This window comes from Notechis scutatus, chromosome 5, assembly GCF_049901735.1.
Source record: "Notechis scutatus isolate UNSWTSFEM ecotype Mainland chromosome 5, rNotScu1.2, whole genome shotgun sequence".
NCBI classification, from domain to species: domain Eukaryota; kingdom Metazoa; phylum Chordata; class Lepidosauria; order Squamata; family Elapidae; genus Notechis; species Notechis scutatus.
In genome coordinates this window covers 64,749,113-64,774,242 of record NC_142013.1, presented here as the reverse complement: position 1 = coordinate 64,774,242, position 25,130 = coordinate 64,749,113, and the positions used below count along the sequence as shown (strand labels likewise).

Here is a 25,130-nt window from a genome sequence, read left to right as displayed (position 1 = left end):
CTATTTCTTGTTCCTCTAGTTCTTGCTTAGATTTGAGTTCACCCACTTCATTTAATATTTCACCATATCTTACTGTATGTTCCATTTTATAAACAATTGTATATGCAAATGCCTCTATAGTTGACAACCAGACTGGTATTTTCATGTAAGGTTGTTTCCTTATTTTCTCCCATATTAATAATAAAGCATCACGAATATAGTGTCTCCTAAAGTAAACATGTGTTTTACTTTCCTTATACCATAAAAAAGCCTGCCATCCGAATAATAGGTCATGACCTTCTAATGTTAACAATCTAGTATTCCTTAAGACTATCCATTCTTTCACCCACATCAGTGTTGCCGCCTGGTAATATAATTCCCAATTGGGTAAACTAAAACCTCCTCTTATTTTGGCATCTTGTAACAATTTTAATTTGATTCTTGACTTCTTTCCCTGCCATATATACTTCAGTATTATTTTATTTAGATCCTCAAAATATTCTTTCCTTAGTTTAATTTGAATTGTCTGAAACAAATATAAAATCCTTGGTAATATATTCATCGTAATTGTAGATATTCTCCCTATTAGAGATAATTGTAAATTATCCCATTTTTTCAAGTCTGTCTCAATCTGTTGTTTGAGTTTATAATAATTATCTTCTTTGAGTGTTCCACATCTTGCTGTTAATTGTATTCCTAGATATTTAACTTTATTTGTGATCTGGATATTCAATCTCTCTATTAATTCTTTCCTTTGTTTTTCCATCATATTCTTAACCAAAATCTTAGTTTTGTCTTTATTTATTTTGAAACCTGCCACCTGTCCATATTTTTCAATCTTTTCTATCAATTTAGGCACTGTTTTTAATGGTTCCTCTAATATAAAAACCAGATCATCTGCAAACGCTTGTAACTTGTATTCCTCTTTTTTATTTTCATTCCCTTTATTTCACTATCATCCCTAATATTTCTATTTAATACCACCAGAGTCAAAACAAACAACAGAGATGACAGCAGATATCCTTGCCTAGTTCCTTTTTTAATATTAATATTATCTGTTTAGTCTCCATTTATCATTATTTTGGCAGATTTGTTATAGTATATTGCCTCTTAAAGCTTTAGTAAATTTTTCGCCAAACCCATTTGTAATATCATAAACTGCCAGTTTACATTATCAAAGGCTTTTTGCACATTTAAAAATACCAAGGCCATTTGCTTCTCAGGATGTATTTCATAATATACCAAAGTATTCAAAATTATTCTCATATTGTCTTTGATTTGCCTCTTCAGCAGAAATCCATTTTGATCAGCATGTATAAAATTGTTCAAATATCTCTTAAGTCTTTCTGCTATTACTGAGGTGAAAATTTTATAATCTGAGTTCAGCAGGGAAATAAGTCTATAATTTTTAATTTGTTGTAAGTCAGTGTCCTCTTTTGGTATGAGAGTAATATAAGCCTCTGTCCATGAGTCGGGTATTTTTGTTTTTGTCAAAACTTCATTCATCACTTCAAGCATTAGGATATTTAAAGATTCCTGTAGAGTCTTGTAGAATTCAGCTGGTAGCCCAGAGCCTTTCCAGTATTTTGTCTCTTTAACGCCTCAGTTAATTCCATCATTGTTATTTTCCCTTCTAACATTATTTTAATGTCCTTAGGTATTTGGGGTAGCTCCACTCTTTGCAAATATTGTTTAACTTTTTCTTCATCAGTATTCTCTTGGTTGTATAATTTTTCATAATATTTCTGTACTATCTTTTTCTTTTCGTCATTCCCATTACAAATCTTTCCTTGATAATTTCTTAATTGCATTATCTTTTTCATTTCTCTCTCTTTTTTCAGTTTATATGCCAACCATCTGCCTGGTTTATTTGCATTTTCAAAGAAATTCTGCTTAGCAGTCCTAATTTTTTGAGCTAACACTTCTTTTTCCATCAACCCCATTTTTTGTTTAACTGTGTCCATTTGATTTTTGATATCATTTTTGTGTGGATATCTTTGTAAGTCCTTCTCAAGTTTCTTGTAGTCTTCCTCTAACATCTGTTGCATTAGTCTTTTTTTATATTTCTTTTTCTCGTATAATTTATTATCAGTCCTCTGGCATAGGCCTTCATGGTATCCCATAAATTTTGTAGTGAGGTGTCCTCCTTGTTATTTTCTTGGGGGGGGGGGGAAGCCAATTCTTTTTCCATCTTTTGTATAAATTCTTTTTCTTTCAATATTGTTTTATTCAAAGTCCATCTAGATCTTTTCCTTTGTCCTTGCCACTTAATTCATACTGGATTATGGTCCGCCCAAGTACTTGTTTCAATATTAACTTCTTGTATATTAGAAATTAATTCCATAGACATCCAAATCATATCTATTCTTGAGTATCTATTGGAGTAAAAAGTATATTATGTATTCTTTGCATTTCTTTCTCTCCAAACATCTTTAATGCTTAATTCCTCTACCATTTTGAAGAAGGATTTTGGAAGTATCTTTCTATTTTGTTTGTTAGCTTTCTGTGTTGTATAGTCCAATTTTGTGTCTACTATCCCATTAAAATCTCCCATAAGACATATATTATCATATTCCAGTTCTATAATTTTCTTATGCAGTTTTTTGTTAAATTCTTCTTGTTTTCCATTGGGAGCATATATTGCTACTAAAAGTATCTTTACATTGTTGTCAATTATTTCCACCATTAATATTCTTCCTTCTTCATCTGTAAAAATTAATTCAGTTTTAATTGTGTTCTTGATGTATAGAGCAACTCCCACCTCCTTTTTTTGTTGTGCCAATGAAGTATATAAATTCCCAATTTTAGGATGTTTCAATACCTGGACATGTTGTTTTTTATGTGAACTTCATGCAAGCAGATTGTATCTAATTTTTAATTTTTCTAATCTGTGAAATATTTTCCTCCTTTTGGTGGGCAAATTCAATCTATTTATATTCATTGTAATCAATTTCTTTTCTTCATTATTTATACTTTATATGTAGGGTTTATAGCTCTTGTAGATCTTTGCTCCCTTGCTTCTTTGAACTCCACCCTTTAACCTACTCCTCCTCCTTCACATGTCATTTTTTCTTGCATTACTTTGTTTCTTGCTTCAGCCATCTCCTCTTGAATTTTGACTGTTTCCTCCTCTCATAGTTTCTCATCTTCTTTTCCTCTGAAATATTCTCCATAAAATAATTCTGCTTTCTCTATGGAGTCTAATCTATGTGTTTGCACTTACCAAGTAAATTTTTGTCAGGAATTGATGTTCTCTTGTCATTTCTCTCACTTTTCTTGAAACTTGTTTTAGGACCATAATCTCCTCGCTTTTATATTTCAATGGTTCATCTCTTGCACCTTCTAATATTTGTGTTTTAATTGCTTTCTTAGTAAATCTTACATGGACTTCTCTAGGTAGTTTATTTCTCATTGCATATCTTGTAAAGATTCAGTACACCTCATCTATTCCATCCATCTTTTTCTCTTTGGATCTTCAAGGCATCTGCCAGTATTTCTATCATTATTTCAGCAAGGTTTTCTCCCTTTTCTTCTTCTGTGTTTTGAAATCTGAGATAAAAATCTGCCCTATCCATCTCCCAGCCCACATCCCATTTCCTTTATCGTGTTTAACAACTGTCAATCTGCTGTCAATTTCGCCAATTTTCTTTTCTGTCTGGTCACTTTTTTCTTCTATTTTTTGAAATCTTTCCTCATTTGTTGCATATTCCCTACTTTCTCATACGTTTTCTCTGTTCTATCTTCTATTCTTTGTGCTGCTTGTATTATCATTTGTAGTGTGACCTCCTTCTCTTTTTCCTTCTCTCTCTCTTTCACCTGTTATAACATCATGTGTATTGATCACTGGCCACTAAGTGAGGAAGAGGAGGTGGGTATCAATGACCCTGTGACAGTTGCCTTCCTTATTTCAGGTTAAGTACAACTCTAGTCAGCAAAAAAAAGAAAAAACAGCTTGCAACAACAATATGCAATCTTCAGGTTGTTCTTTTCCTTAATCCAATTAAAAAGGGAGAAATATAAAAAAAATAAAAAGTAAAAGTAAAAATAAAAATTATCTAAGAGAAAAAGATCAAGTCTGTAGAGGAACCCAAAAAAAAACAAACAAGAAAACGAATACAAAAGTAATCCAACAGTGATATTAAAAAGGGAATTAAAAAAACCCAAGGTAAAGTAGAAAGAAAAAAAATTATATTCCAGCAATAAAGTCAAGGCCTAATTGAAAAAGAAAACAAAAAAGAAAACCAGAAGGATCAGGCCAGGCGCAGGTATCAGCAGAAAATGAATTATTATTTTTTTTGCAGTTTGAATGTTTCATCACAAAGCAAACCACTGCCATCATACAATGTCCAAGGCTCACTATCAAATTTTAAACCAGTTTCAGCAAGGCAAAATTCAAGGTCACCATAAACTCTTCCCTTTAAACTCCAGGCTCCAGTAGTTGAGATTATTATCCAGTAGTTGAGATTATTTTACAAGAGGAACACCTGCATCAGTGCTCAGCTGTTTATCTGTTAAGTGTAAATAGTCTGGCTGGAAAGTTTCCCTCAAAGTTCATTCCTTTATTTCCATTAATAGATTTTTATTTTATTTTAAGCCTCTAGGCAGCAGTGTTGCTTTATTTTGCTCAACTTTCAGTTCTAGTTTACAATGTAACCAAAACAGGGAAAAAAAGTTTAAAGTTCCCTTTTAGAGAGAATAAAGGAAACTAACAAAAAAAAAACACACACACCCAAGTTCTCTCTTTAAAATAGATGTTAATATTAATTCTTCATTGCTTATTAATTAAAAAGTCCAGTCCAGTTTTAAAAAGAAGTCCTTTTGTATATTGTATAATAAACAAAAAAAGCCAAATTAGTTTGACATCAGGCTCATTTTCACCGGTGTCCCTCTTCTGTCTTCAATATTTTTTCTTTTCCCCCTTACAGTGTTCTCTTTCCCCCAAAAAAGTTAGTTAAATCTCACCCAAAGCTGACACACTTTCTTTCCTCTTCTTCTTTCGTTCCGGAGCTGTCTTAACCTTTCAGCAGCTTCAATGGCCACTTCCTCTGCAGCCAGAATGGAGAACTTCTCCTGGATCAATCAGGGACTTTGTGGTGTCTCTGGGATCAGCAGGATGCGCTCTCCTCAACCACTGTTTCTAAGGTTTGGGTCCAAAAGGACCATCCAGCTGTGGAGATATCGACGCCGGTCCCAGAGACCTGAGATTGTTCATCGTACCGTTGTGATGTCAGCCCTGCCCTTCCCCTCTTTCCATTTTTTGTACTTGTCCCTTTTGTCTTTCAGTTTATCAGCGAGATCTTTGTGCAGTTGTGTTGGTTTCTTCTTGGATTTTTTGTTTTTCTTTCTCAGTGATATTGTGCTGGACTGGGCTTTTGAGTTCATATTTGTCAGAGTTTCCCAAGATTCTTGAGTTGTTTTCCCCTTTTCATCCAAGGAATCTTTCTCAAGTTCTCTCTGGGGTTGTTAAAATCAGCTCTTCTAAAGTCTAGGACTCTGGTATCATTGTGTTCTATTGCTTGTGTTTGCATTATATTGAATTCTAGTATGACATAGTCACTCTCACCCAATGTTTCTGCAGTTTCAACTCCCTCTATCACTTCTTCTCTGTTTTGAAGAATTAAGTCCAATATGGTTGTCCCTCCAGTTTCCTCCTCTACCTTTTTGACAACAATGTTGTCAGCTAGGCTGGTTAGGAACTTATTTGATTTCTCACGGTGCAGAATTAGTCTTCCAATTGATGTCAGGGTAATTGAACCCTCCTGTTACTATTCCAATATGTAACTATTGTTACTATTCTGCAGTCATGCTGTTTTTTTTCTGCTGGTTTCTATATTTCTGTTGAGTTCAATATTCCCTTCTTGAAGGTTTGTTTGAATAAAAATGAATGACAAACCTGACTTTAATAAAGTGTGAATAAGAATTGCAATGGAAAATAAACCAGAGGACTTATGTTCACCTCTACTATCACAAGGTAACAGTTAAAATTATCGGGCAGGTTTAGCAGTTTATAGTAACAGCTTCTTTTCTTACTGTTTTAAAGCTTCTTTTCTTACTGTTTTATCTCCTTATCAAGTCCAATATTGTTTTTTTAAATCTATTTATAATATAACATGAATTATCTGCAACTCTAAATTGAACTATCTATCATATTTGCAAATTTTGCAGGATTAGTCTTACTCACACAAAAGCACTATCTATTCAATTAGTACTAAGTTTACTTCCTATAGTAACTACACATAGAAAAGAATCTGAAAAATCTAAGTACCTCAGTTTTGTGTGAGTACATTTATGATTATAGGGTACAGAATTATAAAGGGATAAAATTAGAAGGAACACTTGGGATACTGAATTTGCCTGCCTACCTGGTACAGTAATACAGTTAACATACCACTGACTAGAATCTTCATGATGTTAAGAAAGAGAAATAAAGATTTGCAAAACTATGCAATCTATACATTTAATCTTAGATCCATCCATAGACTTAGAAGATAACAGGTTATGAACAAAACATATAAGGCTCCTGTTGTTAATTACAATAGGTTTGTTGCTTCTTCTGGTGATCTTGTTTATTGTTGTCTTTAAAGACAGATGCACACTGTACACCATTTATTCATTCTATTAATGTATTCATTTTAAATAAATGAATGGGGAATGAGGAATGGAAAGGGAGAAGTAATTCAAGGAAAAATTAATCTGGGGCTGGTGTTCAGTGACAGAGGAAGAAAAAAGATATTTCTGAGAAATTTTACTCTTTGACATTCATGTCTCTCTAGGAAAGCAGAACATGCTTGAAAATAGTAACCTATGATTTAGGGCTCAGACCTCCCTTTTGGATTTTCTTGAGTTCTTCAACAAACTACTTCACTTCCATTTTTATTTCTGTGTAATAAATGTCTTCTTATGGTTAACCATCCAAAACAAATTACTTCAGTTCTCCAGATGAGCTGTTCAGAGCATCCATTGATTGAGAGATGCTTCTGTCGCTCATCTGATAGGCTGGGCTTTAATTGTGAGGATGCTCCTCCTCCTCCATGGGACTCCTCCCTAGCGTCCCCAGTTTTTGCTTAGCCTTCGTGGATATAGGCAGCTTTTTCTCCTTTTCCTTGGCTGGAATAGCAAAGACTTCAAAAAGAGAAAACAAAAAGGGTTGCTTTTAAGCTCTAAAAAATTCTTTAAGGCTCTTTGTATCAATGAGCCAAGCAGCTCCCTACGGCATATAACATCAAGCCGGGGGAGCTCTCTGTAGCATTGGGGAGTGATCTCTTCACCCCCAGGGTGATCGGAGGCGATAACACGTCAGCCATTTGGCTAACAACCCACATTTCTTAGCCCGTGCCATTGCGATCTTTTCAAGCCGAGCCGCTGCGATTGCCACCAACTGCGTTTGATGGGTGCGACTCCATTTTAAAAGGGTCCGAGGCTTCTTTCTCTCCCCTGGGAACACTGTCTGGAGTAGGGGCATCAGCGCCCGTCTGCCCCACCGCACCTTTTTATTCAGGGGGAATTCTGCAGCATCAGCTCCCCACAAAGCGTGGAATTGCTGCTGAGCCAACTTTACTCATTGTGCCAAAAGATATAATGGCTGGCACCATTGCAGACTCACTAACCATGTGGTTGTGATCTGCATCTTATTTCTTGAACTGAGAGAGGCTTCCCTTCCCCCAAGCAGGGGCCTCCCTCTTGGAACCCAGGGGAAATCACCCTGATATAATTATTCTATTTTGGACCTTTATTCATTAAGGAGGAAACTGTTGGCTTTGCCCTCACAGAATTAAGCAGCAGCACAACAGCGAACACCAAGGCCTGTGTCTGCCTGTGCAGGAAGCTGTTGCAGACCTACAACTTATTTCAACAATTCCTCCTTTCTAGGCCTGTGAGGTGTTCCAAAATTTGGCTAATTCGGAAATATGAAGAAGAAGAAGAAGAAGAAGAAGAAGAAGAAGAAGAAGAAGAAGAAGAAGAAGAAGAAGAAGAAGAAGGAGAAGAAGAAGGAGAAGGAGAAGAAGAAGAAGAAGAAGAAGAAGAAGAAGAAGAAGAAGAAGAAGAAGAAGAAGAAGAAGAAGAAGAAGAAGAAGAAGAAGAAGAAGAAGAAGAAGAAGAATATTCCTACATAAGATTATACAAAACTGGGAGAGCATTGTCCATTCCTGGTACAGGCCCCTGGGCATGCCAACCACCCAATGTCTCAGCCTCATTGACAGTAAAAACTAATAAGCGGTCACAATGGCAAGCGGCAGTAGCTCCAGAGCCACAACCTCAAGAGCCATGTCAAATTCTCAAAACAAATTGAAGCATTCTAAGGGTACCTCCAAAGCAGCAGAAAAAGACACCAACAGGCACCAGAAGGCACTAGAAAAGCACATGAAGAAGTACATGCAGGAGGCTGAAGAAAATTCTCAAACTTCGTCACCCACCAGGCCCATTTAGGCTCCAAGTCCCCCTCTGCAACCACCCCTTGATCTGTCTGTGTCATCCAGATGCAGTGCAGTTGCACAAGTTCAAGGGAGCCCATCTAGATCAGTACCAGTGGCACAAAGGTCCCCTGAGGCTACATTTACTCCAACAGTGGCCGGACTCTGTCAAGATGATGACTTACCAGAAGAGATCTCCACAAAGATGAGAGCGTGGATGGAATTAACATATGCCAAGGTATCGCTTTGGGGGTGCAGCAGACGGCTCTGGCCAGCAACAGATCACTCCTTCCGATTGGGATTCCCTATCAGTCCGGTCACTAAGCAGGACAGAACATCTTTACCCTCAGGTATCTCTCCAACAGGAGATTTCTGTAGTTCCAGATATACCCTTGCAGGGTTTACAGAAGGAGCAAGGGCATATTGATCAGGTGGAGCTGAACAACTCAGAGTTCTCCTGCTCAAATTCTCAAATTCTCATTAGATTGCCTCATTTTTTTCTAGTTAGCTTCTCATTGGCTCACAATAAAAGGTGACAGTTGCTGCTACATCTTGACGCCTAAAACAATGCCAGTGTCATTTTGTTTATAAGAATTCCATTGCATTATCTGTTGAGAGGCCATTTACCCTCACAAGGCTCTCTCCGTGAGTGTCCAGGGGACATTTACACCAATTGCTGACTTCTTTCTGAGGTTGAATATCGGGTTTCCTTTTAAGTTGGCAGCCTCACAGAAAATAGCAGCACAGTAACAGCAAGCTCCAAGGCCTGTGTCCACCTGTGCAGGAAGCTGTTGAGGGCCAGTGACTGCAGGATCACTCAATTGTACAGGCCCTGAAAGGTGTTGTCTGTTTGGCTTCACAATTTGATTCCAATATTCAGTCATCTAATTATAAGTTTGGTAACAGCACAATAATTTTATGTTTAGTAGCTGTGCACAGATTATAATTAAAATATTATCAATAATAACACAATAATAACAATAACAATAACAATAATAAATTGAATTTACCAAAAAAAGTGGGGGGACAAATATCAAGAGGATTCCCTGCCTCTGTTTAGAGCAGGCCCCTCATCAGGCTTCTGTATTGTGTTCGTCTGTGAGTCAGACTTTTACAGTTGTTTCAGTTTTAAATTTGGGGCTAGCCTACTGCTGTGCCAGAATGGTTTTTTCTTCATCCTGATTGGTTGGGAGTCTTGGTCTGTGTTTATTGGTCTTGGAGTTAGCTGTGTTCTGCTTGATTGGTGTTTCTAATATCTTCTGTCTGTTTTGTGGCTTTTTTGTGTGTCTTGATTGGCTGGCAACATTGTGTTCCTGTATTGGAGGCTTTTAGTGCAGCTTGGCTCTGAGTAAATGGACGGCTATCATTTGTTAGGAAGCTAGGTTTCATCTGGGTGCCTGGTTGGGGTGTGTTTGAGCTGGAGGTATCAGGGGGGATCTGTTTGTGCCCAGGTGTTTGCCTGGCTTGTGGTGTGGAGATTTTTTTGTTTGTGAGTGCAGGCTTCCAAATAATTGACAGTCTGATGGAATCATCTCTTCTATTCATGCTTTCAGGTCTTTTTTCAATCTCTATGGCTTCTCTGATAATTCTGTGGCTGGGGTTTTCTATAGTGGCTAGGGTTTTGGTGCCATTGAAGTCGATGCTATGACCTGTGGCTTTCATGTGTTGGACTAGTGAGGAAGTGTGTTCCAGCTTTTTTATTGCATTTTTGTGTTCATCCAGGTGGGCACTTATTCTTTTATTGGTCTGTTCAATGTATGTGGCTGTGCATGATGCACAGGGGACTTCATATATGCCTTGGTTTTCCAGGTCAATTTTCATTTAGCATTGCTTTTATATTTTCAGACATTTTTGGTAATTTAGCTTTTTCTTGTTATTGCTTTATCTTTTCCTCCAAATGTTTTTCTTGATCATATAATTTCCCATAGAACTGCTGAATTATTTTCTTTTTGGTGTTGTAAGTTTCCCCTCTCATCTTGTAATTTACTTATCCATTTCTTTTCTTTCTCCTTTTTCAGCTTGTATGCTAGCCACCTTCCTGATTTACTGACATTTTCAAAAAAGTTTTGTTTTGCTCTTTTAATTTGTGCCAATTCTTCTGTTTCCATTAATATGTTTTATTATTTCAATTTGGTTTTTTAATTTTCCTTTTTGTGGATCTTTTTGTAGTTTTAACTCAAGTTTTCTTCTTTCAGTATCTTTTGCTGTTGTCTTTTTTCCTGCTTTTTCTTGCTATATAGGTTATAGTTAATCCCCTAACATATGTTTTGGCCGTGTCCTACAGATTTTGTAATGAAGTCTCTTCTTTTTTATTCTCCTTGAAGATGAATTCCATTTCTTTGGCTGTTATTTGTATGAATTCTTTATCTTTTAGTATTGATTGATTCAATGCCCACCTTGGCCTTTTCTTTTGCCCTTTCAAACTAATTTTTATTTGGTTATGGTCAACCCATATATTGGTTTCAATCTTTATCTCCTGCACATTTGTTCTCAATTCCAGCGACATCCATATCATGTCAATTCTGGACCATGATTTATGCCTATGATTTTTCCCTGGATTTGTTTGTCTCCATATATCCTGGATACAAGTTCCTTACCTTCCCCCCCCCCCTGATTTGCTACTTTTATAGTCCAGTTTTGTATCTACAATTGCATTAAAATCTCCTACCATACAGATATTTTCATATTCCATATCCATTATCTTCTTATGGAGTTTTTAATAGCATTCTTCTTGTTTATTATGTGGTGGTACGTCTTTGGTTTATCTCTACCTCCACCATCAGAATTCTTCCTTCTTTATCTATATTTACCAGTTTAGAATTTATTGTTTTCTTAACATATAAAGCTACCCCTCTTTTCTTTTGTTGTGCTAATGAGAAATATAATTTCCCAATTTCAGACATTCCAATAATTTAATGTGCTGTTTTTTAATATGCATTTCTTGTAAGCAAATTATATCTAATTTTAATTTTTGTAATGGTGTGTAGATTTTCCTTAATAATTTCTATACTATCTCTATATTTTATCTTTGAAGTGTCAAGAGAAGCACTCAGCTCTATAGTTGACTGCTTATGATCACTATTTGAGCCTTCCCGCAGTTGGACAATGGCTATGCACCACATAGTGATTGCTAGAATGTGATATTTAATGGTGTTTCCCATTCATGTGTATTTTCTTTTCTCATTACTGAAGTTTTAATATATGGTGTGAACTCTCTAAGTATGTATGTGTTGTGCACACTTGAACATGTGATTGTGCATGCTTTGTATTTATTCAACTGTTTCTGACTCTAATAAGAGTTCTAGTGGCATTTTTAGCTGCACAGTATCATGCTACTTTGTTTATCTGAGAAGTAGATCTCGCAGTTCTCTGGGATGAAGTTGAACATAACAAAATGAGGAACTCACTTCCTGAATTCTTCCCATAAAATCTGACATTCAGATGGCAGCAAGCAAATAAAGCAAATGAAGAGGACTATATAATAACATGTCAGGAAATGCACTAATCTAGGGCAGAAGTGGTCAATGTGTGGCATTTCATATGTTGCTGAACTATACTTGCAGTTAACTATACTTGCAGGCCTTGGATTATCTAGCCACACGCCATAGCAAGTGTTTTTGCTTACTAGTAATAAAATATTGAGTTTCAGCAATGCATTATTACTTGAGCTCAACTGACTAAAAATTTCTTGATTTTAAAAAATTCTGTGGACTGTGGAGCTGTCTGACAACATATAAATGGTTTCTCTTTAAAGGAAACAAAATCATTTGTTTTTGAATATTTGTCAATAAAATAATGAATTCTATTTTAGTTGCTTCAAGTGTGCGTATATGTATTCAGTAGAAAGAATAGGCTTAATACATTATTTTTAAAAATGATATATTGCTTTGAAATTATTAATTAGATATTTGGTCATAGGCTGTATTTTGGGACTAATGCATAAAAACTTTCATATCTGATTTATTTTATAATGTGTATCTTCAAATACATTAAATATATGCAAGAGAAGTGGTATTTATTATGTAAAATTGTTCTACATTCATTTAGATATTTATTAATTTTATGTTTGGAATGAGCCCGAAGTTTTCTCCTTTCTTCCCTTCCTCCCTCCACACTAACTTTCTTCTACTGAGCATGTATTATGCTCATAATTTGGCCAAAAATGTTTCTAATACATAAGAATCCTAAAGTTAACTTTTATGTAATGTAAGATTTATATGATAAAGCATTACTTTATTGTCAGTCCAGAAATAAATTAGTTTTGCCAGTTTGGGTCTAATGTATTTTCTTTATTAATGCTTTTCTCTAGGCCATTCTGCTAACCTAACTTGCCGAGCATTCTTTGGATACAGTGGAGAAGCCAGTCCTTTAATGTATTGGATGAAAGGCGAAAAGTTTATTGAGGATTTGGATGAAAGTCGGGTTTGGGAGAGTGATATTAGGTAAAAAAAAAATACATATGTTTTGTCAAGACTAATATCTAGTTTTCTGAAATGAATAAAATAAAATTTAAAAGAAGAATCGACATTATTAAAATGCACAAAATAATCTGAGCCTTGTTCTTTTGCAGGACAATTATTGAGAATGGCATAGAAAATTGATGTTTTATATATATGCAATTATTCTAAAACTGCTAGTTTATGATGACCCAGGGCATGGCACAAAGACAACACAGTCAGATAATCAGTATTTTATTAGCTCCAACTTTTGCCCCCAATGTCCTAGTTACCTTTTGACTGGAGAAAAACTCTCCCAGAAACAGCCTTTGGCTGCAGAGAATCAAGTCCAAAATGTGGTCAACAAAAACTGTAACTATAAGGTCAATCAAGGCAAAATGAGGTAAATGTCCGGCAATTCCAGATGTAAAGGCACGGCAATAATGGTTGGGAAGATGCCAGGAATACAGATAACCAAAGTCAACACAACATAAACTCAAATTTGCTCCCAGCACCTGCCTCACTCAGCATGTATCTCTTTTAAACTCTCTTCACAGCTGTGGCTAATGAAGGGAATCAGGGCCCTTTCCTCCCAGGTAAGCCACACAACACATGTTGCTCTCTTCTCTGCTCCTTCCTGCATTCCCTTGGATGAAGAGGGGGTGGGCCTGGGTCTTTCTTTGAACTCCCTCTCCCTTGTTCTACCTCTCCCCTGCTCTGCTCAGCTAGACTTTGCCCTTCCCCAGTTTCCTCCACAGCCAACAGAGCCACACTCCCACTCCCTGTCAGCTGTTTGTCTTCCTCCTCAGATTCAGACTCCAACAAGGGCATGGCATAGTTTTAGAGTCTACTGTTAAAGCAAGAATGAAGTTTTAGCAACTATAAAAATGCCTAGAAATTTACATGATAAAATACTAACCAAAAATTATGTGATTTCAATATATATATATGCAGGGGTGGGATTCAGTTTTTTAACAACCAGTTCTGTGGGTGTGGCTTAGTTGATGGGTGTGGCTTGGTGGTCATGTGACTGGTGGGCATGGCCAACTCGACATCACTCATGTCAAAGGGCGCTTCTCCTCGCCTGGCCTCTCATGACAGTGGGGATGCTGCAATGGTCATAAGTGTGAAAAATGGTCATAAGTCACTTTTTTCAGTGCCATTGTAACTTTGAATGGTCACTAAATGAACTGTTGTAAGTCAAGGATTACCTGTACAAAAATACAAAAAGCTTCTTTGCTTGTAAAAAGCTGCCCTAAATACCAAACATTAGATTAAAAATACCTGCAAGCCAGAGTTACAAATCAGGCAGGGTGTCAGAGCACCTTGAGGAATTAAAATAGTTAAAATGCAGTGATAACTATCAAGCAGCCAACTCTTGCTCATAAAGTGAAACCCTTTAGCAGAGAGGTCATTTAAGCTCTCCAGATAAAGCACACCCAGGAAAAGCAATCCTTAGATCCATTTGCACCACTTAAAAATACCAGCTGGTCTCACAAGGTATCCTAAGGAAATCAGCCAGATTTAAGGAAAGGTCACATGCCCCCCCCCCCCCGAAAGGCAGTAAAAAAATCAGTGCCAAGCTTGCAACTTGCCTTGGGAAGTAGACCCCAAAAAGGACAGTGCCAGATAGTATTAAAGCAGTGAAGGAAGACCCCCTCCCCAAATAGAAAAAGAAACCATGAGGCAAGAAAAAATTCAAACACAATACAAATAATTAAATCACAACAGTAGTTGTTGCTTGTTGAAGCTGAATAGGGAAAATTATCCCATCAATAAACACAAGATTAAACTTCACCAAGCACAGATTTAATCTTCACCAAAAACCAGTTTTAGACCAAAACTCAGAAAAAGTATGTATGTAAACTCACGTTTGAATGTCAATCCTTCTCGCTAGCCAAGAATGTCACTCATCTTGGTTCCCTGTCATTAAAAACTTTGCTTCATTATTCAATTATTTCTTCAAAGTGCTGATTGTCCAGGGAAGTATTTCCTCCCAACAGCAGCATAAAAATCTTAAAACAACCCTTCCCCTTTAAGAAAGCCAAGCCTCATAAGCTCCGGAGACAGGAAGTCTAGGCTGTCTGCCAAGAATGTAATAAGGGTGGAAAAAAAACAAACGGAGATTGCTTCTAACTACAGGTTCCAAACTGCTTAGAAAATTAACAAGGGGTTCTAGAGAACCAGATAGAACCGGTAGAACCCCACCCCTGTATATATGTATATGTACACACACACACACACACACACACACACACACACACACATATTGAAACTGTATATATTAGGAATTGATTACTTATACAAAATCCTTCTGTGATATTCATTGGGATGTTCCTTAATCTTTGGAAATAATGGTAATTGCTTTTGGGGTTTATATTTGTGGATATGTGTTGTTTTGAAACAAACAAGTATTATGGCAATAAATAATTATATATAATACTTGAAATTCTAACGAATTATTACTCCTAAATTACTCAAAGAAATGCATTCATCTTCTGTGAATGTTAACATCTGTTACTTAAGTTTTAAAATAAAATAATCTAGAAATAAATTTTATTTTTGAAAAATAGAATATATTTCACTTTAATTGCAAAAAATATATAGTAAAGTTATTTAGTATTTAAATAATCATTTTCACAAAACTATTTGGTTTTATTTTTTTTTATCTTAAAAAGGTTTTTCAAAGATAGTTATGGAACAAGAACTGCTGATATTTTAAGAAAAAGTCAAAAACAATGTTTATAAACATCAATGTACTTGCAGATCTCATTAGCATCTACAAATGTGTACAAATGTATATTGATAGTAAAGTAAACTAGTGGTTAAATTATATCAACCCTACTTCTTTTTTTTAGTAAAAAAAATTTCCATTCCTTCCAAAAATATTATTTTTCAACAATTTCAACAACATATTTTTATTTTTATTAGAGTCCTTAAAGAACATCTTGGAGAACAAGAAGTTTCCATTTCATTAATTCTTGATTCAGTGGAAGAAGGAGATCTTGGAAATTACTCCTGCTATGTTGAAAATGGATATGGCCGCAGATATGCTACAGTTATTCTACTTAAGAGGGGTGAATATATGCACATATTTATTTATTTATTTATTTATTTATTTATTAACTATTGTTTATATTCTATGTATATAAAGTTGGGTTCCTGAAAGTATAAATTAATTTTTACTTACTTTAGGATGGCATTTTAAATAACTAATAAAGAAACCAATTGTTAAATGTGGCTGTCTGTTGAAGAAATACAGTTCAGTAACTTTTTAATAATGTTTATACAGGAAACGCATGTAACAAGTGGAAAATTAATTAATAAGCATTTTCTGGTAGGAAGTTATTACTATTAGAATTTTAAACAATACAAAAAAGTAAAAATTAAATAAATCTAGTAGTGTTAAATGTATTTTGCAAGTGGCACAAACAACCATGGGTAAAACTTTTTGTGCTTTTAGATTATAACTTGACAAAAAATGTTATGCTTATCTCTGTTCTAATTATATTTAAAACTTGCCGTTTACTGGGATTATAATTTAAATAGCTTTTTTGTTTTGCTTTATTTGTTTTATTCCTTTGCCAAAATTTATGGCTGTAATTTAACCTACACCAACAGTAACACTCATCTAATAATTTTTGGTGTCACTATGAATGTTCTGCAAAGTTGCTAGCTTTAAAACCATAGCAATATTTCTTAATGGTATTTTTTGCTTGATCTTCCACCTTTAATATGTAAAAATTTGTTAGGTGTTAGTTTTTAATTATTAGGATATTAGACTTTTAGCAATTTAGTAATTCCTATTAACTGAAAAAAGTGCATGTTAGATTGTAATTATATATTACTTTCTACAAGTAATCGAAAATCATATATTGCTTTGAAATTATTAATTAGATATTTGGTCATGGGCTGCAAATATTTTGGGACTAATGCGTTCTCCCCCCATCCCTGAGCTCCATTTTTGCTGGCAGAAAGCTACAGGAGGCTGTCACAGTTGAAAGCAGGGCTACAGGTGGCCCACCTCCGAGTTCCATTTTCACTGACAGAGGGCTAGCAAAACAAATTAAAAACAAAACAAAACGAGAAATGTTTCCCCTTTTACATTTAAGAATCCAAGATGGGACAGGAAAGGAGAAAGAAAATGAGGAAAGACAAAGAAGGCAAGATGGAAAGAGAGCAAGAAAAGCAAAAGAAGGAAAGAGGGGAAGGAAGAAGAAAGGAGAAGGAAAGAGGGAAGGAAAAAGAAGAAAAGGGAGGGAGGGAGGGAAGAAGGAAGGAAGGAAGGAAGGAAGGAAGGAAGGAAGGAAGGAAGGAAGGAAGGAAGGAAGGAAGGAAGGAAGGAAGGAAGGAAGGAAGGAACATTTACCATGTTTAGCACTTGACCACCAGAAACCCTGCTGTCTTTTCTACATCCCTTTGTCTCTTCCTCCTGACCTAACCTGGTGGTCTGTCATCCTTTTGCTGAGGATGCTTTAATTGCAAAGGTAGGTCTCCTTGCATGGAGATGGAGTGGGCCTCCCTCTGACTCACAACTTTGCCCTCCTGCACACACCATGAGCAACCACTATATTGCTACAGAAATGCATGAAAACAAAAACCTCCTAGAATGCATATGGGTCAATATAAAAGAAAAAAAAGAATGACATAGGTGTATACTATAGGCCACACAATCAAGTGGAAAAAATAGATATCCTTTTTGCTAATCAACTAACAAATATGTGTAGAAAACACACTACAATAGTAATGGGGAACTTTAATTACCCTGACATCAATTGGAAGACTAATTCTGCACCAAGTGAAAAATCAAATTAAGTTCCTAACCAACCTAGCTGACAACATTGTAGTCCAAAAGGTAGAGGAGGAAACTAGAGGGACAACCATACTGGACTTAATTCTTAGAAACAGAGAAGAAGTGATAGAGGGAGTTGAAACTGCAGGAACCTTGGGTGAGAGTGACTATATCATACTAGAATTCAACATAGTTCAAACACAAGTTATAGAACACAATGATACCAGAGTCCTAGACTTTAAAAGAGCTGATTTAAACAAGCTCAGAGAGAACTTGGGAAAGATTCCTTGGATGAAAATCCTAAAGGGGAAAACAACTCAAGAATCTTGGGAAACTGATAAGTATGATCATAAAAGCCCAGTCCAGCACAATAACACTGAGAAAGAAAACCAAGAAAACCAAGAAGGAATCAGCATGACTGCACAAAGATCTCTCTGACAAATTGAAAGACAAAAAGGACAAAAAATGGAAAGAGGGACGCACAACAGCAGATAGGCAGAATCCACAAAGATGAAGTGAGGAAAGCAAAGGCTTGGAATAAACAAAGACTTGCAACAAAAGTCAAAGATAATAAAAAAAAGTTTCTTCCAAAATATAAATAACAAGAAAAGAAATCAAGGAAACTTTTGGTCCACTAAAGAGAAAAAATAAGTAAGTAACAAGCAACAGAGAAAAGGCAGAGCTGCTTAATCCATTCTTTGCATTGGTCTTCACGCAAAAAGAAACTATACCCCAATCTACCAAAAACATAACTTTAAAAAAACTAGAAATAAAAGTTAAAATAAGCAAAAAAAAAAATATAGTAAGATGACACCTATCTGACCTTGATGAATATAAATCACTGGGATCTGATATATTACATCCCAGAGTTCTTTCATTCCTCAGCAGAAGACCAGTGAAATACTGTGGACATAATATACTTAGATTTCAGCAAAGCATTTGACAAAGTAGGCCACAACCTACTTCTTGATAAGCTAGAAAAAAAGTGGGATAGATAGCATCACCACCAGGTAGATTTTTAATTGGCTGACAAACCATACACAACAAGTGGTTCTTAATGGGTCTACATCTACATGGAGGGAAGTAAGTAGTGGGTTACCACAAGGTTCTGTCTTAGACCCAATACTCTTCAATATCTTCATAACTGACTTAGATGAAGGAATAGAAGGGGAATTTACCAAATTTGCAAATGATACTAAGCTGGAAGGAATAGCTAACACCCTAGAAGATAGGCTCAAGATCCAGATGGATTTTGACAGACTTGAACACTGGGCCCTATTTAACAAATGAAATTCAATGTAGAGAAAAGTAAAGTTTAACACTTAGGCAAGAAAAACCAAAAGTACACATATAGACTGGGTGAAACCAGGCTTAATAGCAGTAACTGTGAGAGGGAGTCTTGGTGGACAACCAGTTAAATATGAGCCAGCAGTGTGCAGCAGCAGCCAAAAAAGCCAATGTAATCCTAAACTACATTAACAGAGGGATACAATCAAGATCAAGTGAGGTTCTAATGCCATTATATAAAGCCTTAGTAAGACCACACCTAAAATACTGCATCCAATTTTGGTAACCACACTATAACAAAAGATGTTGAGATTCTAGAAAAAGTGCAGAGAAGAGCAACCAGGATAATTAGGGGACTGGAGACTAAAGCATATGGAGAATAGTTAAAGGAACTGGGCATGGCTAGTCTAGTGAAAAGAAGGACCAGGGGAGACATGATAACAGTGTTCCAATATTTGAGGGGCTGCCACAGAAAGGAAGGGTCAAGCTATTTTTCAAGGCATCTGGAGGCCAGACAAGGAATAATGGATGGAAACTGATCAAGGAAAGATTCAACCTAGAAATAAGGAGAAATATTCTGACAGTGAGAACAATAAACCAGTGAAAAAGCTTGCCTTTGGAAGTTGTGGGAGCTTCATTACTGGAGGCTTTCAAGTAGTTATTGGACTGCCATTTGTCAGAAATGGTGTAGGGCCTCTTGCTTGGGCAGGGAGTTGGACTAAATGAACTATAAGGTCCCTTCCAACTCTGTTAATCTAATCAATGTGGCCAAGGAGAGCAAAAATATCAGCAGCATCCTTGAGGAGGATGTAAGCGCAGCCAGGCTCCCCCTCAGAGAAGTGAGGCTGGGCTGTGGGGTCTTGAAATCATTATTATTATAAATTCAATATATACAACTATAGTATGTGTCCTGGGTTCATTTATCCTCTATACCTTTTTTCTTGCGCTCTACCCAGCTGTACCACTTATACAAGACCAACAATACTCTGACTCTTCCTTCCCATTTAATTTGAGCGTGAGCCTCTCCATTTCGGCGCATTCGTAGCTTTTTTGAATAATAATGTGTATTGGTTGTACTTCGGGCCTTTTCCAATATTGCACTAAAATATTGTGTGTTCAAAATAATTTTGTTTTGTATATTGTAGCTTCTTAATTAATTCCTCCTGGTCTAAAATGTTAATTTCATGCTTTGCTAGCACCAGCTCATTTCTAATTTGCTCATCTCCCAGAGTTTCCATTTGTCTGTTCTCCAAATCTTCTATTTTTTATTAGAGTATTTTGTTTTTCCCATCTTTTTTATTTCTATTTTCTATATATGCTATAGATATTCCCCTTAAATACGCCTTTATTGTGTCCCAGAGATTCTGCAATGAGGTATCCTGTTTTTTATTCAATTCAAAAAAACCAATTAATTCTTCCCTAATTTTTTGGGTGTAGCTTTTTTCTTTCAATAGTTGCGAATTAAGTGTTCATCTACTTTTCTTATGGATTCAGTCCTTCCAATCTATTTGCAGCGGGTTGTGGTCTGCCCAGGTGTTAGTTAAAATCTTTATTTCCTGGATCTCCTTAAATAACTCACTGTTTACCCATGCCATATCCAATCTAGACCATGATTTGTGCAGACTGGAGTAGAAAGTGAACTGAGTCACCCCTGGGTTTAGATTCCTCCAAGCATCCACTAATTCTAGTTCTTCGGCCATCTCAAAAAAACTTTTGGGCAATATATTCTGGGTTTTTTTATGCTTTTGTTCACATGCATAGTCTTAATTGTTATTTGAAATTGCGTTGTAGTCTCCAAATATACAAATTCTTGGGTTGCCAATTTCTATCAATTTCTCATATAAAATTTTATAAAATTCATTCTGATTTATATTAGGGGCATATATCCCCACTAACAGCATGTTTTTATTTTGTAGGACCACCTCTACCATTAATATTCTCCCCGTTGTATCATTATAAATCAATTTTGAGGTTATTTCCTCTTTAATATACAGTACCACTCCTCTTTTTTTTTTCTTCTGCTAATGTTGTATACATTTTCCCCAATCTTTTATTTTGTAGGTAGCTCTGATCCTGTCTTTTAATATGAACCTCTTGGAGGCATATTATATCGGCTCTCTGCTTCTCTAATTTGAAAAATATTATCTTCCTCTTAGGTAGATCATTTAATCCATTAATGTTCATCGATAATAGTTTCATTCCTCTTTCCATTTACCCTCTAACTTTTATCCCTCATTAGTTTTAGTCATTGTTTGACTCCTAATTCTCACTCCTATCTCTTCTCGAATGGCTATTTCTTCTCTTCTTTCCTTCTCTTTCTCTCTCTCCCTCCCTCTAGCTTTATATTGTGATTCTTCTTGGCTTGAAGTCTCGGGCTCATCTCTACTACTCAGTTCCTCTTTTGTTCCACCTATTTGTTTGAAGAAGTCTTGTGCCTTAGTTAGACTGTTATTTTCACTCTCTTCTCCTTCTATGTTGCCAAGATACCCTCTGGAGTGATCCATCTAAAGGAAATGCTTTTTTCGTTAAGATATTTAGTGAGGAATCGGTAATCTTTCCTCTGCTCACGGACTCTTCTTGGCACCTGCTTCAGCACAATTACTTCTCTATCTTTATATTTTATTGTTTCTTCTCTTGAGATCCTGTAGATTATATCCTTAACTTGCCTCCTAGCAAACCTAATATGAACTTCCCGGGGGGGGTCTGTGCATCCTCGCGTAGCTTGTATGAACTCTATACACATCATCCAATTCATTTACTATCTCATTTTTATCTCTTTGTAGGAGTTCCGCTAGGATTTCGGCCATTGTCAATGCTAGGTTTTCTTCTCTATCTTCCTCCACATTCTGAAATCTGAGGTAATAGGAGGCTCTGTCCATCTCAAGATGGATTAAAGTCTCTTCCATCTCTTTGTTCTGGTCTATGATTTTTTGATCTATATGTTCTAGTTTCTTCTCCGTTGGGTTGGCTTGTTCTTCAATTATTCTGATCTTTTCTTCATTTATCTTGATGGATTCCTGAATCTGGCCTATTTTCCCATCCAAGTTCCTGATTTTGATTTTCATTTCCCCTATTTCATCTTTCAATTCTGTTTTCATTGTTTCTCTATCGGCCCTACTTTCAGTGTGGTTTTTTGACATCGACTCCTGGGTGCCAACATCGTTCCTTGAATTGCCAACAGGGTAGCTTGAACCGATTGAATGCCAGTTGAAGTATTGGATTTTTCCAGGGCCAACATCCCTTCAATCATTCGTTGTGTCACTGGTGTAGGGCTAGGTAATGCTACTGATGGTGCAGATTTTATCCCAGTCTTTGTGATGGTGGTGGTGCTGCTCTTCATACCTTTAATAATTCTATACTGTTCATCCACTATTCTAGTTATATTATCCCAGATCATATTACCAACTACCATCAACTTTATAAATATTTTATGCTTTTGGTTTCCTTTATTAATAAGTTGGAGATTCCTATTGTTGAATGCTTAAATTAATTTCCAGTCCCCATTTGTTTTAAAGCTTATTGCCAATTGATCAACTATATACTCAAACTTTCAAAACCTTATCAATCATTATTAAATTAACTTCTCAATTAGGAATAAATTAAAGTCTTAATAAATCTTCATAACTGTATTCTAATGTCAGGTTTCAGATAATCCAGTGGTTAGTCAAGTTAATCAACTAAATAAATATCCCACAGTGTTATAGCCTGATGTAAATAGTTGAATTTATTATAATATTTCGTCTATTGCTTTTCTAAGTAAAGTACGAGATTCAAAATTTAAATTAACACTTCTTAACTCTTAATAGACCACAATATCCAACCAAGAGAGGGGGGAAAAAGAGAAAGAAAGAAATAGCAATTGTTTATGTTGTCATTGTATTAATCAATGTACTAAATTCATTAATCTACAATAAATAAGCTATATAGAAGAAAGGGAAAGGGAAGTGGGGAGGAATATCTGAAACAGAGAAATTAAATTATAAAGTTAATAAATATCACTCTTCAAGTCAATTTCTATATAGAATAACCAATCAGTATTAGTCTCTTATTATTATTTAAGTATATATAGATATATTAAGTATATGAAGTAGATATATAGAGAGAGTAAAACTATCCAAGCCCAATAAATTCAAAGGAGGAATAAATACATCAAGGGGGGTGGGTATAAAATCTCTTGATGTCTTACTGTCACCTTAATATCTTACTATTAAATAATAATAAATACCTAAATAGTTAACTCTATTCAAATTTTAAATCCAACAATAGAGACAGCCAAAATAGAAAATATTTATCAAACTTATTTTGTATCAATTTCGTTCCGTTCTCAGTTCTATTAATCACTCCAGTTAAGTTGGTACAATTTATCGAGGTTTGCTACTTTCAATGGCCACTTCTGAAGTTTGCACCATCACTCCTCAAGGCTTTCTTAAAGTTCTGTCCAAGTCCCAAGTCCCTTTCTCAAGTGGAATAGATTCAATAGTCTCGCTTCAAGCAGTGAGTGACAGAGGGCTTCTTCCAGTAATATCTGCTTGTCTCTCCTTCTCAATTTTCTTTTTTAAAGTTGTATTTCCACTATTTCCCAGCATTAGAGCTAGAAAACTAGGTCGCTGCCACCACTTTCCACCTTCACCCCTTTCACTCTGGGTTTCAGTAATACAAGCAGTTCTTCTTCCCACGATGCTCCAGTTGTAATCCCAAAAATGTTTCTTGTACCGATAGCTTGCCTGATCTCAGCTTGCTATCACCTTGCTGCTTCCTTTCTTTACTGGTTCATCGCATCTTTGGGTCTGCCCACGCTGGGCTGACTTCTTTCACCTCAGACTTTGGTCTCTCTTCTTTGCTGCCTCGGGATCACAACTCCTGATTGGGCTCCAAGAGTCTCTCCTTGGTTCAGTGATCCCTCCAGGATCCAACCACACCACGAATGGCTATCCAAAGGCAAAAAAACCCGATGCAGGGGAGCAGGACAGAGTTCTCCTGCACCGGCACGACGCGACATCACCAGAAGTCCCCCCCCACAAGTGCTTCTTTCAGGAGGTTTCAGAACTGAGACAAAACAGATGGCTCTTTCCCCTTACACATTCCCCAAAGGTAAATTAAAGCACAGGGTAGATAGGTGTCATTGCTAGAGTTATAAACTAAGAGATTACAGGATATGTAGGAAACAAGAAGAGGGCAGTAAGTGAATAAATGATCCAGGGCCCCCTCCCCACAGAAATGGTGGTATCACAGAGGCTGTGGCTGACATCTGGGTGAGACGACATGCAATTCAGGAGCTCCTGAAAAGTCATCAATATCCTGCAGCTGGATGGTAGAGACAGTGAACAAGGGGAGCACATTCTGTTGATCCCAGGGACATCGCAAAGTTCCTGGTTGATCCAGAAAAAGCTCTCCAAACTGGCTACAATGGAAAAGGCCATTGAAGCTGCTGAAACGCTGGGACAGCTCCAGAAGAAAAGAAAGGAAAGTGTGTCAGATCTGGGTGAGGACTTTTTTTTTATTTTATTTTTTGCTAAAATAAAAGAGTACCCCAAGGAGAAAAGAACTTTAAGAAGATAAGACAGAAGAGAGAGATTAGTGGCGACGAAAGCATGTCTTTAACTGTCAAATAGCATTTGGATTAATTTACTGTTTTCTGTATGATAATAATTTTTTAATTGGACTGGACTTTATGACAATTAAATGGAGAAAGAAATTTTCAATTTTAATACAAAAATACTAGATTATTTTTCCCTTTTGGTTTGGTTTTCATTCTTTTTTTTAACCTGCTAACTTTTAAACTTTAAAAGCAAAACTTTCAGGATACTTTTTGTATATTAAAGCAATGAAAGTTAAGCAACAGTGCCACCTAGAGGTTACAGAAAAATTGGATAGATCAAAGAACTAAATCCATGAGAAAATTGTTTTGTCTGTAGGCTGTTGTTATGCTCCAGTCGGCATAACGTGCGACACATCGGCAGCATACTGTACCTGTTGGGTTCAGGTCATGTGTGTGCAATGACTAGGGGGGGTCTGACTCGATGTGTTGGATGGTTTGCCGGCTGGGTGAGTTCAGCCGACTGGTTTGGCTTGTGTGGAACTGCACTCGCACTGATGATGTCAGCGGAGCGACACCTGGAGTAACCACGATGGATTGCAGTCACAGTCAATGACGAGGATGTCAGATAGCCAAGAAGCGGACTACTGGGCTGATGGCAGTGTGAACAGACACCATTGGTGAAGGGA

The 25,130-nt window shown here is 36.3% G+C and overlaps 1 protein-coding gene across 1 annotated transcript in view; it reads left to right on the top strand.

The window, feature by feature from the left end:
* The window catches only part of IL1RAPL1 (interleukin 1 receptor accessory protein like 1), a 1,416,302-nt gene that overhangs the window by 1,308,678 nt on the left and 82,494 nt on the right, over positions 1–25,130 (top strand). Inside the window, exons 7-8 of the mRNA XM_087966890.1 lie at positions 12,700–12,832; positions 15,758–15,903. Of these exons, the coding sequence (XP_087823016.1) occupies positions 12,700–12,832; positions 15,758–15,903 (279 nt within the window). The remainder of the gene's footprint in view (positions 1–12,699; positions 12,833–15,757; positions 15,904–25,130) is intronic.